This window comes from Pseudochaenichthys georgianus, chromosome 22, assembly GCF_902827115.2.
Source record: "Pseudochaenichthys georgianus chromosome 22, fPseGeo1.2, whole genome shotgun sequence".
Lineage (NCBI taxonomy): Eukaryota > Metazoa > Chordata > Actinopteri > Perciformes > Channichthyidae > Pseudochaenichthys > Pseudochaenichthys georgianus.
This window is the reverse complement of record NC_047524.1, coordinates 11,626,096-11,642,628: the sequence shown is the minus strand read 5'-3', so window position 1 is coordinate 11,642,628 and position 16,533 is coordinate 11,626,096. Positions and strand designations below refer to the sequence as shown.

Below are 16,533 nucleotides of genomic sequence, written 5' to 3'. Positions count from 1 at the left end.
GAGTCCGGGTAACAATAGCTCACTGAGGGAGTCGTTCTCCCCCCTGAAAAGGCTGCGCCAAGGCACTCCCAGGTGGCCAAATTATAGTGCTAGCAGGACCTGCAATGCAAAATGGGCTGTATTCAGAGTCTTTGAACAGTTAAAAAAGTTGACGTTTCCGGATTTCAGCTTAGGTTTGTTGTATGTGTTGAAGGTGCCCCCACGTGAAGGACAGTCATACTTTAATCTTTTGTAATAAGGTAAAATGGGATATTCTGAGACAAATAGTAGCCTGACAATTGCATAAAATAAAAAACATGCTTCTACATTTATGATAGCTACTTTCCTCCCTCTTTGTGTAGCCCAACTGACAGTAAATGTAGTGTGCAGACACTAAGAGCGCTCTAAAAAGCTTTCGAGGTTGTATCACGCGTCACTGTACAACGGTGAAAGTCAGCGGTTTGAAAGCAGACTACTTTCTTTCTTTCTTTCTCTCTCTCTCTCTCTCTCTCCCTTCCTCCCCCCCCCGAGGTGAGGAGTTGAGGTCTAGGTCGTCTAAAGCAGACATGACATCAGATTCTCTGATGTGTGACACCACATTAAACATCATAACAGGAATATAATGTTACGAGGGTTAACGGTTGTGTTATGAAAACAAAACCGGGACGTCAAGAGAACTGTAACTCAAAAAGATTTCAAAATGTGAATTTAGGTTTTTTCCCGAAAGGAGATCAGAGTCTCAAGCAGTCAACCTGATCCCAGCTCTCTCCTCTCCTGCAGGTTTTGTACAGACTGTTGATGAACACTGTCATTTACTGCCGCTAGGGCTGCAACAAACGACTAATTTGATAATCGATTAATCTATGGATTAATATAACGATTAATCGACTATTCTGACTATTATGCCTTGAACAATTTCTCAAAGGCTCTTATTTAGCCATCAACTTTTAGATTTAGCTTGAGGTTGTTTTAGGCATGTGGAAACTAACAATGAAGACAATAAAGATGAATACTTGATTCAAAAATACATATATTATTAAATTAACTAAACACATTTTGAACAAAATTAACATTGCTTTTTATTTAAATTAAATAAATAATATTTCACTTCAAAAGAAACAAAAGTGTTTTAACAAATCGTATTAAATAATGTGATGCCAGAACTGTAAACAGAATAGCTGAAACCTTAACAAAATAAATAACTCAGTTACCTCTCACCATTAACCCATGTTTGTATAATGTAGTTAACTCCGTGTGTTGCTGCTAGCATACATAACGCCTGACTCGTGGACGGGGCTACAGAGCTACTAGAAAGACACTCGAACCCGGTGCATTTCTCCGTCTGAATGTGGAGCACTTTTGCTAAATGTTTAGACAAATTGCTCGTGTTACCGCCCTTACATGCTAAACTCTTATTACACTTTTGGCAACGAGCATTATCCACATCGAGACGGGTAAAGTTTAACCACACCTCGGAGCCATGCTCGGAGCGCGTTCTCTCCGACATCTCCTCCGTGTGTTGCTGCATGTCGCAGCTGCGTGTGTGTAAACCGCCCCGCCCCCTCGCACACAGACTAGGGACAGAGATCTCGTCTGATCGAAAATACATCATAGACGCATTTGTTTGTCTTTTTGCATATTAGAAACTAGTTGGCGACACTAAGACTGCGATATAATGTTTTTGTAGCAATAATACATATGACATATTTTTTAAATGTCTCCAGTACCGATAAAAAGACCAATAACGTTGGAGCTTAACGGCACGTAAAACACACGTGATGACGTCACCAACGAATCGACGACTGAATTAGTTGGCAACTAATTTGGTAATCGATTAGTTGTTGCACCCCTAACTGCTGCCCATACAAAAACACCCCAATTTCAGATCACTGTTCATTAATGAGTAGTGAGCTATTGCAAGGGTGTCTAACTACAAACTATGCATTGAAGTGCTCTACAGGGAGTCCACCCGACATGATTTCAATACACTAAACGAGCACCGCAGACTCAGAGGGAGCACGCACACGCACAAAAAGACACACATAAGGCTTAGAGCTTGAGCTGAGTGCCACCCACCTGCTTTCTACTCCACAGAGACCTGTTGCCATGGCACTGCTCTTTACAACACACACATATACACACACACCAAAGAAAGTTCAATATTCCACTCTCGTTTTCCTCTTTTCCACACAGGGGGGAAGGCCTAGTTGCAGTAGTCAGGCGATTATTTCACCATGGCTGTTTGCTTATGGCCTATTAGGGGACGGGGGGAGTAGAAGGTGACTCTGCACTTTCTAGAGGAGACACAGACAGACAGGCCACAAAGGTTGTCTCTGAATGCAGGGCACTGCATGAAAGCGCATGGCGGATTAATGCACTATATCAACATATTGTTGCCCAAGTTGGACCCAACAAGATTACTCGACTCAATCACATATCAGTCTGTGTGCGCCTGCACAGTGTGGCCATGCCAAAGGATTCTGATTTAGCGTTGTGGGCAAAGAGATCTGGGAAAAGACAAACACACACACCTCACACCAGCATGACTGCCTGTGAACAAGGTCACTGTGTGTCCTCTGAGAGAAAGTGACAGCATGACAAACAGGAGGAAGGGTGGAGCTGTGGGGGAGTGAGAAAAGAGAGGGGCGGCGGGGCGAGAGCTAATGGGAATACTGGGAAGGCCTTTGAAGAGTATGTGCATGTTGGCCCACATCAAATGCCACGGCGATAAGCAACCACATACTAGAGGGTTATCGGTTGGCAAAATATGTAGCAAGAATTAATAGCTCGGACATTGAATCTAGGAACAACATCTAAGAATAGGATCAGTGGGAAAGGTTGCCAGCCAGTAATGTCGCCTGACTTCCATCGCCGGTACAGCACCTGTTTGCCTTCTGGCTTTCACACCCTTCAGTTGGACCCCAACAAACTTTAACCTCAATTCTCAACATGGAGGACACCACATACAAACAGGTGACACAAATAGAAAACTATTTTTCTTCTGACTCTTTCCAGTCTGTTTTCGGCAGCACTAAAAAGAAGAGGCCATTTAAACTAGCCGTTTGCATTAGGGATGGGAACGATTAATCGAATATTCAAAATTATTCAGGTGTTCGAATATTCTTATTGTAATTAAAAAAATAAAATAAAATCAATGTATACGACAATGCCATAGCTAAATGTGTTGGGTATAAAGATGTGTTTTGCTCCGCTCACCGGTCCCTCACAGCGGGCAGAGCTGCAGGTGCTGATCTCTCTCTCTCGCGTCCGGTTATACTTCACTCGCGTTTATGTCCAAATCCATCAGAAAACCAAGTTATGTTTTAAGCATGAAAGCTGTAGGCCTAAAGCTGTCAACTGTCATACATTTGACAAATTTGACTTGGTTTGTATACTTATTTGAACATGTATTTTTTTTTTTTAATGAAATAAATGTCTGTCTTTCCCACTTTTGTTTTGTTTTTATAGGATATGTACATTTCGGTTAATCCTTTTTTTGGGGGTCGAATATACATTTGCTTTCAAATTCCTATCCCTAGTTTGCATGTCACTCTATTGATCCTGTAGGTACCATCATTACACCAGCCCCCACCTGTGTAGTTACACTACACGGTCATGTAAGCTGGAAGAGATTCATTGCATGGCTCAAGGACACATAACAGGGTGCACACTATCAGAGACAAAGCTTTCAATCTCTGGTGTTGTGTGTGAAGGTCGGGCCTACTTAATATAACACCCTGCTGCCTCAATAGGATTATTGACTACGCGGCGCTACAATTGTGTTCCAGCGATGTTGCACTTTAACACTCATAAATGAATTGTTTGCACTGTTTCAACTCTCTTGCTCTGAACAGTGCCTTCTCCTTTGATGCTAAAGGACATTCCCAACTGGGGTCGTGCAACTGAGGCTAAATGCCAGCACACCAAACAGGTGCAGCGGGGGCAAGGAAGGACAAGAGAGCAGGCGGGGCTGTAGAGGAAGGATAAAACTCAATATACACTTGTTCAAATTCTTTCTACTTGACTTTACAAGTAAGACAGACGACCTTGTAATATTAAAACGTTAATCAAGAATGGAGGAATTTTGAAAGCTTAGTGATTTTGGTCTACCCAATGATTGCTTTGGGTTAGATCTCTTTTTATAAAATACAACATTATATGTAATATCTAAATCTAAAAGGACAAAGAGGAATAGTTCAGAACTCAGAAGGAAATCCCAAACAGGTATCCTAAATGTCAGGATTCCTGGCTCTTTGTGAAAAATGATGCATAGTTTAGCACTCTTAAAAGACTAAATGTCCTTCCTTAAAAAACATTTCCAGCCACGTGCATATCCAATGTATTAAAAGAAACACCTAAACATTGCTTCCCTTTATTCATCAACACAACAGCTCCCCATTTACTCCTAAGAAACTAGCTTTCAGCTGCACTGGGACAAGTATTCAAGACCAAGGCGATAAGAAAGGAAAAGCAAGTCAGCTTAAACTCTAAACAAAAAGTGGGCATGCTGCAGTGCCAACGGGCCAGTCAAGTCCAACATATTGATTGGGAATGTCACACACTAGTTTCATAAATAAAAGCAATAAAATGTAGATGCTGGGGTGCGGCACTGTCTATTCTCTGGCAGGGGTTGAAGGTCTATTCTGTTCTGCCACTGCTGAGACCAGCTTTTTAGCCATTATGTCAGAAAATCAGCAACAAACTAAATCAAATGAAATTAATTTAATATAAAAGCACATCTTAAAATGCAAGTCTGAAAGAACAGTTTAGTTTGTCTCAAAGTATTACAGCTATCTTTGTGCCAAGTGTGATCTCACTGTGTTGGAGCCAAACTAGAATTAGATAAAGTGTCTCAGCAAAAGGAGGGAAATCCCCATCCTATTTGTGCTATGGTCGATATAACGTACATGTAATTTAACTGCTGTTCCTGTTGTTTTGCATTAGGCATTACTGTAAGAGTGAAAACCAGCGGGACTCAAGCTGCCACATTAGATCAAAGTTTGATTGGAATAAAGCTTCACAACGAGTCCTTTATCCTTTTAACTGTTTAGACAATAATAATTGAGAAGGAGAAAGCGTCTTCCCTTTGGACGGTAACTCAAGCCTTCCAACTAAGAAAAGGCTGCAGAATAAATAAAGGGACTGTAAGACGTGTCATATATACACCTTCAAAGAAGTGCTCTGTACAGGATTAGTGTATGGTCCCTCCTCTCTCAACCAATGTGTCAAAAGAAGGAAGTCCAGAAGCCTCAATGCAGAGAATTGACAGGAAAGCTGCATTAACCGAGTGGCTCTCATAGACACTTTATATTTGTTTAGTTTGATCAGAGTGTGAAGGACAGTCTTGGGACAGATCATTATCCTGCGTTTGTCACTCCTGTCATCTACACACATACAAAGGTGGGTTTAGTGATTTCACAATTGTATTATACTGTGATCATGAATGACATAATATAAAAGTATATATTTGAGTTATTATATATATGTGATATTTGCTATTTTAAAAAGCTAAATTGAATATGTTTGTATATAGTCAAACAAACATACACATTAGCTATGACATTTTACAAGTAACCAAGATAAAAATAGTCAAATAATAACAATTGTTAGTTTATCATAAAATGGTAAACTCCTAAAAGCGACAGCAGTGGTAAAATATAAAATAAATCTTCTGTCACATCTAACAAATCAAAAGGCTAGCTTTAAAAGGATGGGAACGGTAATAAGTGACAGCAGGCTCAACAGTATGTGTGGGGGGTGTTCAATAACAGCAATCAAAATCATTATTTTAGGGAAACAATACATGAAAATCCACAAATGTAATATAACAATTTCAACTCAGTTTTTAAATAATCTAAAAAGGAAAATGAAGTGGAAAATAAATTGATCATGACATCCCTTATAAGCATTATGTTTGTGAATTACCACATTTTTCTCATCACCTGCTTAGTTTCCTCCTCATCGTCTACCTCTGCTTTTCTTCTCTCGCCATTGTTCTTTCTTTTGTTTTACTCCCTTCTCCTCATGAGTGTCTGCTCGACTCTCTGCATAGCTCCAGTGAGCCGATTCCCCGCCAGGCAGTGCGGCCCAGGAGGGAGCAACCAGCTGAATTATTGAGAGCATAAAAACGCTGCCGCTAATGGATCCTGAATAAACACACTGGCTAAGCTGCTCCCGCGGCTTCCTCTGCTGCCACAGGGCATCAAGCAGGAGATACTGAGGGTGAGGATGCTGCGGCGGAGCCTTTGTCTCGGCCCGAGCCTCCGTTATGACACTCTGGCCGTCCAAAAGCTTTTTGTGATTTATTGCCATGGGAGACGGCAGAGGATATAAAACGGGCAGGGTGTTTTTTACATTGTATTTTCCCACAGCTTAACCCAATGTTACTGAAAATACCTTAGTAGTTTAAGGTAAGGGACAGAAAAGTAGAGAGGAATGAGAATGTCCTTTAAGATATAAAGCTTTTGTTAAAAAATGTATGCAATGATTTTTATTTTAGATGCGCTAAAAACCCATCTAATAATAAAACTGATTTTCTTCCTAACTTCTATAAAAACCAGCCAGGATTATTTATAAAATAATAGGCTCATTTCCTGACTTCCTCTCATATCAACATACCGAGTAAAGACAATATCCTGCTCCGCTGTTTTCCAGTATGCATTTAAAACTGGATTTTGTTAGCATAGTAATTTGGCCTTCGACATATCCAGACTAAAACAAACTAGCCTGAGCCATTACATTTTAAAATGGTAAGAGATTATTAGGATCATAATATTCATGTAATGAGCTAAGACTAGCTTTTAAGATGTGTGTTTGAGCACATTTTCTCCCATTTAACTACTTCAGGATCGCATTCCAAAGTAAAAACCATAAGCAGAGATCTTCATCTTGTTCTGTTATAATGAACACTCCGAGGGAAATAAGGAGACAGAAATTAAAATATGAATTGAGGAGTCATTTTAAAAAAAAAGAAGAGCGAAGAAAGCGTTGGCCCTGCAGCAAACTGAGGCTTCGAAGATTATGACTCAGCTGAATATCTGTGTACGTTTGTGTGTTTGAATTGTTTTCTGTTACTATGCACTGTGTGTGTGTGTGTATGTGTATGTGTATGTGTATGTGTATGTGTGTGTGTGTGTGTGCGTGCGGAGAGAAGGTGATTCCCATACCAAGAGGGGGGACACACTTATGTAAATGCATTGTTGTATAGCACCGCCGCCTGGCACATCAGAGCAAGTGGGAGGTACAGAAAAAAAAGAAAAGGAAGAGAATTAAAAATAAGGAAGCGACTCCAAAGAGGTACCACTCAATGAAGAAGAAAGTCAAAAGGAAAAAAAAAGCTCGAAAAAGTTATAACGAAGCAATACATGCACGGATGCTTGTTAAACCACAATGTTCAAAACTGTTTGTCATCATAGTACATCATGGAATCTTATCTGACACTATTTTGAATACACTGAAGTTACTGTAGCATTTATGGTATGGTGCATTAATATTCAATATATACTCTGCCAAATTATGCACCGAGTCAACATTGTAGGCGTGAAAACACACTAATGCAGGTTGACCTGATAGTAGGGCAATAAAGACAAGCCATAGTCTGACAAGCTTTCATCACCTTTGCAACATAGTCAGTCTTTTCATTCTGTGACTTGGCTGTTTACCTGCATTTGCATAATTTAATGGGAAATATGTTTTGTCCTTTAAAGTAAGCTACCATTTTGTTTTGCCTAAGATCACCCCTTGGGTCTCAGGATGTGTACACACACAACATTAACCTTTTAAGTCTCCAACCTCAGATCAGTAGCTCCAGAAATAGAGGCGGCCCCTGGCATTCGCCGTCTGCCATTCCACAGCGCAGCGTTTAGCAAACAGCCCTATCAGATGTCCGAATGCAGCCAAGAGCATGAACCGAGCGTGTGTTTGTGTCTCTACTGGGCTAGTGAGACGTGTTTGTGGACAGCAGTCACAGCGAGTTTCACATCATTGTGTCATATCTCAAGACATATGATGAATCCTTGTGGAGAAATAAATATGCGAGTGTATATGTGAAATGCTTTGGTAACACTTGGGACTTAATATAATAATGTACAAAGTAACATTGTTATTAAGACACTTGCAAATGAGCTTACCTTCTTCTTGTCTCTCATGGAGCTTTTGCCTCGCACCATGATTTTGCATCCCGTCTCTGCTTCCAACTGTTTGGCTGTGAGTCCACGAGGGCCAAGGATTCTCCCCACAAAGTTATACTGCAAATACAAAAGGAAACCAGTTAGTCTATGGGTGAATATACTAGGGCTGTGCAATTAATCGTATTTTAATCGCGATTACGATTATGGCTTCCGACGATTATGAAAACAGCATAATTGACAAAATACGATTATTTTGATGGGTGCGCTTTCGCCCCTCCCTAAAAGCCCACTCGGCCACGTGTGAGTGACATGTGTTGTGAGTGTTCAGGGCGAGCGAAGCTGTCAGAACAAGAGCAGCAACTCGTTAAAAAGAAGGGTAAAACTATTTCCACTATTTGCAAGTACTTTGCCATTACATTTCACATCGCTAAAGATATGTGCCCAGTTAGCACTGTTAGCAACCAGGGCTTTAAGCAACTTGTCAACACGTTGGACAAGCGTTACGCGATGCCGTCTCGGTATTATTTCAGCAGGTCTGCGCTGCCTGCACTATATGACAAATGCCGTGGGGAAGTTGAGAGAGATGTGGCTTCAGCTGACTACTTTGCTACCACAACATACCTATGGTCTAGCCGAGGGGTGCCCAACCAGTCGATCGCAAGATGTGTCTAAAAATAGAACACTATCGTTAATGTCCTGTAACATAATCTTCCTGTGCCAGAATAATGCACTTGAACGCATCAAAGCTTTGTGATTGGCCGGCGTCACCCCATGTGTCGGGGCGTGGCTGAGGGTCTTCAGTACTGGTGGCAATATTGTCTCATACATTATTTCAGTAACAAGGGCTGAATAGAAAAAGGTCAAATTCATCTCGACATTGCTTAGTATGGTGTATGCAAAAACAAACATACAGATGGACAAAGATTCCACTTTTATTGAGCTTCTAAGTTAGCATGACTTCAGCTTTACTGGATACCGAGCCACTGCTGCCACAACTACACACACCACACAAAATCAACCACACATTCTGTCTTTCCCCGTCAGCCTTGGTTTCTCCTGCAACACTGTTCAATTAGATACATTGGTTGTTTTTCTCCTAACAGCACTACAAGAGAGGAGAAGTGCATTTAGTATCACCTAGGAAGAATAGAGTCCAATTCTTGTATGGGCCTTTTCACAGATTAATTATAAGATTTTCCTTTTCCTGTCAGACATTTGGGTTTTTTTGCTCTGACTTTACCATCCACACAAAATAGTTCCAAATAGAAAATAGAAAATGAACTACAGGGAATTAATGTAGGAAGGAATGGTTGGGAGAAAACAAGAGGAAATGGAGAAGGAAGGGTGATGAGGGGGGGGGGGGAATTCTCAGGTGAGATGGTGTGCTTGACACAATCTTCTTATCAAGGCCCTCTTTCACTGGTGAGTGGCTTTGGAGCTTTGTACCAAAGGGAAACGTATTTACCGACGTAATCCTCCACTTCAAACTGGCTTCCAACGGGATAAACGGAAAATGTGTTGAAATAATCCAACACAATTTTCAGCCAAAATAAAAACAGAAGGAAAGGAGGAGAGCTGGGGAGAAGGGCAGCAAAGTGATGCATAAAGAGGTAAACAAACCCCCCCCCCCTGTCTAAACAGTGAGCACAGCGACTGGTGGAGAGCATGATGGGTAGAAATCTCTGACACTATTATAATGGGGTATTTTTACTCAAGCAAAATCTCCAAACCTGAAAATACCCAAATGCTAACTGGCATAGTGGAACACTTTCCTTGACGCAGAAAAGCACAACTGGTTGTCTCTTGAAGTGTAACAATGAGCCGTGACACCGCCGCTTTGAATTCTTAAACGCAGTCACATCAGCGTTCGCACTGAATCAATGCCTCGACAAAATCCAAAAGGCCGTCTGAGAAGTCACGTTTAATTACCGAGGGATAACAAATTGAATGCGTTGTTGGTGTATTTTTCCATAAACTAAGGAAATGATTGTGTTGAAAACAGTTAAAAACTCCAGGCTGCCATTTCCTTTGTCCCTGTCTCTGGGCTTGCCTGCGATCGCAGCCCGTCTCCGGCAGGAAAGACACTCCCTGTGGCTGGAGACGCTGGTGTCCCTGCGGATGATCCTAGCACGCAGCTACGCAGGATTTATTCAGTGCGTGTCTCTGTCACAAGGCAACTGTCGGTTTGGTTAACTCGAATCAAGGAAACCGGTGCAGGGGCTATTTGTGAAAGAGTGTGCGCCTACTGAGAGGATATAGGCAGGATGTAGGGGCACCTGTCCTCGGAGGTCAGCCACTAATGCCGCACGGTGGCCTGCTGCCCTGCTTCTGACTCACATGCATGCACACACAAACACACAGCCTCAAGGAGCACAGGCGCGAGCTGTCGGGCGGCATCAAAGCACCCATCGCAGACAAGGGTGAACCCCAAGCTGTGGGCATTATGGTGGTGCTGGGGTTCTTCTCAACAACACACACTGCCTCTAACCTATCACACAAAAGCTACAGTGGCAATGTCCTGGGTGCTGTTATCCAGCATGCCCCGCCAGCAACTGCAGTGCCATATTTGAAAAATGCTATCTGTCATTTGGCACACACAAAATGAACACCTACATTTTCCATAATGATGTGGGTCTCCGTATAGGCCGCATGTGACAGTTCCCGCAAGCCTCATGGAATAAATAATAATAAAATAATAATCAGACTAAATTCCATCAGATTTGCCCACTATAAGAATATTGAATATATTTGCAGCTAAATTAAAGAATGAGTCAAATAGACAAGAGTTGGACCGTAAGCATAAATGATTGAAAATATCAGGAGGGAAATCCCAAAGTGACTCAACAGGAGCATTAAACATTTTATCATCTGCCCCTTTCACTTTGTAGCAAATACCATCCTCCCTTTCGCAGTGAAACGTGTTTCTCTGTGGAGATGAACATGCTGAGGAAAATTGCGCCTGACAGAAATAAGGCACCTGATGGCGAGAAAAGGGTTAGCGAGATGAAGGCACAAGAGCAGAGGGTGGAAAAGAAACGCACGTCTTGTTTTTCCAGTACTAGGGGAGCTATTATAAGCAAGGCCGACACATTCTCATAGTTTTCCCTCTCTAAATGTGGAACTCAACTTGATCTGAGAGGTCGCTCAAGGATAGAGGGTTAGGGCAGGCTGTGCATGCGTGGGGCTCAGGTTTTATTGCTAGCCGCCCCACACCCCGTGGAGTAAGCGCATGTGGGGGACGGCTGGTGTTACAGTGTCAGATGTGTTTTAATGGTGACTGATGCATGTGCACAAACACGAATGTGGGCTGAGGAACGGCACAGAGCAGGCGTCATGTCTGGCCATGCACTTACCACAAGTTTCACTCACAAACATCACTGAAGAATATTTTTTCAAATGCAAACACACATCATACATTTACAATTATGTTTGTGCTTCCCGCATCCCACCACAATCTGGCTTTGGAGTAAGAAATAATCTCATTTGATTAAAACCTCACAATTGGAAGTGTAACTCTGTAAATAATGATGCCAAATAAACTGATGAAATAAAGCTCAAAGTCTCCCCCCCCGGCTGTACACTGAGGGTCTGACATTATTCTCGAGGATGTTGATATGCTGTTAGAAAAAGTGACCTCCATTTTAAGCCACTGGAATGCAGAGACAATGGAAAGCCAAACGGGTAAGTTATCAGAAGGGTGCAGAGCCGTTGAGCCTGCCAGGAACTGCACTCAGTACTGCCAGAGGAGTAGGATGGATACAGTGCCCTCCCTGCCAAATACACTATCCGCTCTTCACCCCCCCTCGCTAAACTATCTAGCCTCCTCCGCACCTACTAAAAAAAGCTAGTTTTCATCTTCAATATTTCTGCTGTTACAGCACTTCCACTGGCTTCCAGGCCGCTTTTTAAAGTAATGTCTAGAAACCACCATGACGTTTGGCTGAATTTCAAAAGCTTACAGCCTCTGGGACCCTTGAAGCAGTCGCTAGTGGCAGGGACATTTGTATTTTAACAATAGATAATAAATAAAAATACTAACAGTCATGATTTAAATAAACCGATTATTTCCAACCACTGTTGCCTGATCCCACAATGACTAGAAATAGAGCAAAAGGCCATTCTGGTGTTCAAGTAAACAATTGTAGCTCTGTTTAATCAGGCCCTCCTGTCAGCACCCAACCGGTGATGAGAACAGTTGCATAAACTACGCATTTCGCTGACTAAGAAACTTCCAGGAGTCTCTTTTTCTCTTTATATCTTTGCTGCGCTCTTATTTCCTCTGCTCATTTACTGAATTCAAAGATTAGACACAATGGGACCTTTGGTTGACCAACTATTTTTCTCACTTCTCTATTACGGCCCCATTTTATCTCAGTTTTTCAAACAGACACCCTAATACAGAGAATAGCATACAGTATAAAACATTACATTACATTTAGCTGACGCTTTTATCCAAAGCGACTTACAATTACCAATTACAGGGACATTCTCCCTGGAGTAACTGAGGGCTAAGTGCCTTACTCAAGGGCACACTAGTGGTGGTGTTCCAGGCGGGATTTGAACTCAGAACCTTCCGATCTGCAGCCCACCTCACTATCCATTAGACCACCACTACCCCTAAACAAACAAACAGTACACACAGTACGTACACACACAGTATAAACAAACAGTACACACACAGTACGTACACACACACCCCCCCCCCCCCACAGGACAAGGGTTTACACTGACATTAAAAGGGCCTTTGTTTAGCCCCAGCTATCGCTACTCCACAGGCGGGTTATGTTGTGAGCATATCTACGTCACAGTGTTTGTGAAACCACAATGTATGGAGTGAACTCTTGCAGACACCCTCGGCACCCAGAGCTAATGTTGCATTGTGGTTTGTTTTTTGTGTGCAGAACTGAGAAACAACAACAGTTTCACCAACCAAATTGTTCTCAGGAAGCAGAACAATTGTGCCTTTGACGGCGTTTGTTTGTGGTGTTTGGGACAGGAAATGAGATCATGCTGAGGGCTCCGGCTGTGTGCGCACACAGCTTATCGAAGAGCGGGGCCAGGCCACGGCGAGAATACCAATCACTTATTAGCCGGCCTCACAAAGCTTATGGAAATGAGGAAAAGTTCATTCAGTGCAATGTATCAAAGCAAGATGTAATCTATGGTTGGACTAGACACTGCCATCCCTCCTCTTCCTCTCACTCACTTGATTCCAACCCTCCCATAAAGTCATAAGTAACACTTTGAAAGAGATGATACCAAAGCAATGGCTAAACATTTATCACAGCAAAACTCCGCTTTTCATCATACATATAATTCCTTTATCTCATTTCACTTTAAGTTACAGATTTGTTAGGCTTTACAGAGAACACTGAGTTGAACACTGCGTCTCCTCCCGCTCCCCCTTTATTCTGTATCCATTTATGACTTGTGGAAACAGAGCAGGCTTCCTTTTCCTCTTTGTCTTAGTACACAGGATCTGGCCTTTCCTCTTATGCATGTCATCCTCTCATGTGCCTCGGTCTCTCATAGCAAAAATCAATGTCTCTCTGGCTACACACAACCTCCTTAGCCGCCAGCCGGCTGCCTGCCTCTCATCCCTCGTTCATCTTTGGGTGGAAAATGTTCCATCCTTCGATGAATCCATATGATTTGTTTGCCTTGTGGCCTGATCCCCAGAACCCACACTCATACATAGACAGGGAAGCACTACACAGGTGGCTCATACACAGCAGTTTGCAAACTTCGTCCACAGGAGGGACAGTGGAGATAAAGCTGTGGAATGAAGGCGGGGCCGATGAAGGAGTCAAAGTTAGAATTAGATTCCAATGGTGACATTTTTGCCTTAATGCCCCATATACTTCAAAGCGCTCTATTCAGCACATCCAGCATTTAGCACCTAATCCATGGCTCCTTTGATAATTCTGTTTGGGTTTATTTTGGGGTTGCAGGCAGGGTGGAAATACAGAGGGAAGACTGGTTTTGGGAGACATGAGTGAAAGAAGCACAGAGCAAAGTTGATGAACTCTAAGATAAGATATTTGCAGAAAGAGTAATAAGGATTTAGCCTGTACGTCAGTGTTTGTTTGCCTGTTAGTTAATCACAAGTCAGTAGGAGACTGTACTTTGACAGAGCTGGGAAAGCTTAGAACAAATGCTAGCTTATCCGTCATCACGAGGAGGGATGGAAAGGGTATCCATTTAGGATTGGTCCTGTCTGGCAAAAATGTGCCCATTCTTCTGTTAGAGAACTGCATTAGTTCAGGCAAAGCACTGAAGTCACACTTGCATCAGCTGACCAGTCATGAGCTTCTCCCTCACAGCTTCATCAACTTTGGCTGACTGTGTTACTAGTCAGCTGGTTGTCAAACAGATAAAAACATTCATACAGGTATACTGAGAATCATTCCTATTATGGATGATATTTGTTATTATTTGATCAGAAAACGACCAATTAAAGCCATCAGATTTATAGTAAAATACCTTTTTTTTTTTTTTTTCTTTTTTTTAAAAATAACATTAATAGCTTAGAGAAACTAACGCTTGTCACCAAAAAAGGAATTTCTGCTGAACCTAAAAGGTCCGCCTACCTTTAGTAAGCCTTAGCCTGAGTTGATGCTTACTTCAGGTCTAACTGTCTTCACTATATTCAGCAGGTGGCAAGCAAGTCACAGAAGCTTGGTTTCTTGTGAATCATTTATTCACCACAAAAATAGCATAAACTCACCTCACACTGAAATGTTCACAGCTATAAAGTTACTGCTAATGGTTCCTCATTCACAAGGACGGCTGCCGGGTTTGACACACACACACACACACACACACACACACACACACACACACACACACACACACACACACACACACACACACACACACACACACACACCTTAACTAATTGATGTGATAGAGTCTTGCAGGGAAAGAGGCTGCATATGACCACGACAGTGTACTCGCCTACTTACTCGGGTGAGTGTGGGACTCAGTGCCTGTTTTGATCATATAATGCAGCTGGTGATCAATTATGGATTTGACCTGTTGGTGCCTCAGATATGGATGTAGCGGGTGGATTCTTATGCACCTCAGTGACAGCACCACTGATTTCAAGAGACTAAGCTTGTCAATGTAACGGGTTAATTCATGGTAAACAAGGATCAGCTATTTATCAGAAGAAAATATGTTTTTTTATTTAAAATTAAATATTAGCATGAGATTATTTTTCAACTAAATGATATCTATATTAGTTTTGCAAAGTTTTAAGTCTTCCTTTTCTTCAGACACTACATTGCTGGTGCAGCCTTTAAATCCGGTGTGGTAAACCTGCTCCCTTTGTCCTTCTCTTTCCACCTCCCTCCGTCCCTCAGCTTAACGTCTGCAGAGACAAACAGGCCCAGGAAGCACTAAACAGCGTCCACTTACAGGATACAAGCACTAGTTGGTAATATGCAAGCACTCACTTGAATTAGCACAATTATAAATACACATTTAACAGCTTACACTGTTGCCCTTCATCATGTTAACTGACTACAACAAATAGAGTTCTCTCTGTTTAAATCATCATTGTAATTACCCTCATCATCAAATAGCTAACGAGAAGACCATCCGTTCATCAAATCATCATCATCATCATCATCATCATGCATGGCTGGCCAGCTACAGATATCAAAATCCTCCACTCTGCAGCTCCATCAGCGAGGTGAGGTGAGGTGTGGGGCGGTACATTTTCAGGACTGGTAATGACTTAAGGGGGTCAGAAGGATATCAGGAGCTGACATGATAAGTGATGACACCCACATGGGAACAAGCTTAATGACTTTCTCTGTGAAGGGATCTGGCTGGTTTTTACTGCAGTGAAACAGAAAGGTCCAGAACAGCCTGACTGCTCAAATCACCAGAGAGTCTTTTTTGGTACTTTAAAATCTCTGCATTGCAACCGAAGTGAAGCATCATCGAGCAATGAAGCAAAATGTTCCCCTCTCTCTAAAGGCTGACACACACTCACAGCCGTTTGTCATAGCTAAACACACAAAGGAGATCTTTTTACACCATTTCATTTCTTACTTTTTTTTTTTAAAGTTCTAAATGTATGAGACAAAGTAGACTTAATGAAAGCCTTTCTTCTACCTTAATACTCTGATAAACAACAATAAAATAAAGAAACCAATCTCCTGTCTCAGACAGCTGAGTGCAGAGAGCCATTATTGATCAAAAACTCCGTTTTATTTTTACCAAGAAGTCATTAAGATGTTCGATTGGATTCGCTTAACTTCAAAACACGGACCAATAACCAAGCAAACGTTAACCTGCCAGGGGGATCAAACGTATGTTCTGCTGAGGAAGTGTAGTTTATAAAAGTAAATTGTGATGGTGAGGAGGGGGGTTCAAAAGGATTCCGTTAAAAATACCATGACAACCCTCAAAACAC

General features: G+C 42.0%; 1 protein-coding gene across 3 annotated transcripts in view; it reads right to left on the bottom strand.

Annotated features, from left to right (window-relative positions):
- qkia (QKI, KH domain containing, RNA binding a) overlaps nt 1-16,533 on the bottom strand; it is an 83,104-nt gene that overhangs the window by 31,777 nt on the left and 34,794 nt on the right. For all 3 annotated transcript variants that reach the window (XM_034111125.1, XM_034111124.1, XM_034111126.1), the window contains exon 3: nt 8,109-8,225. In XM_034111125.1, the coding sequence (XP_033967016.1) occupies nt 8,109-8,225 (117 nt within the window). The remainder of the gene's footprint in view (nt 1-8,108; nt 8,226-16,533) is intronic.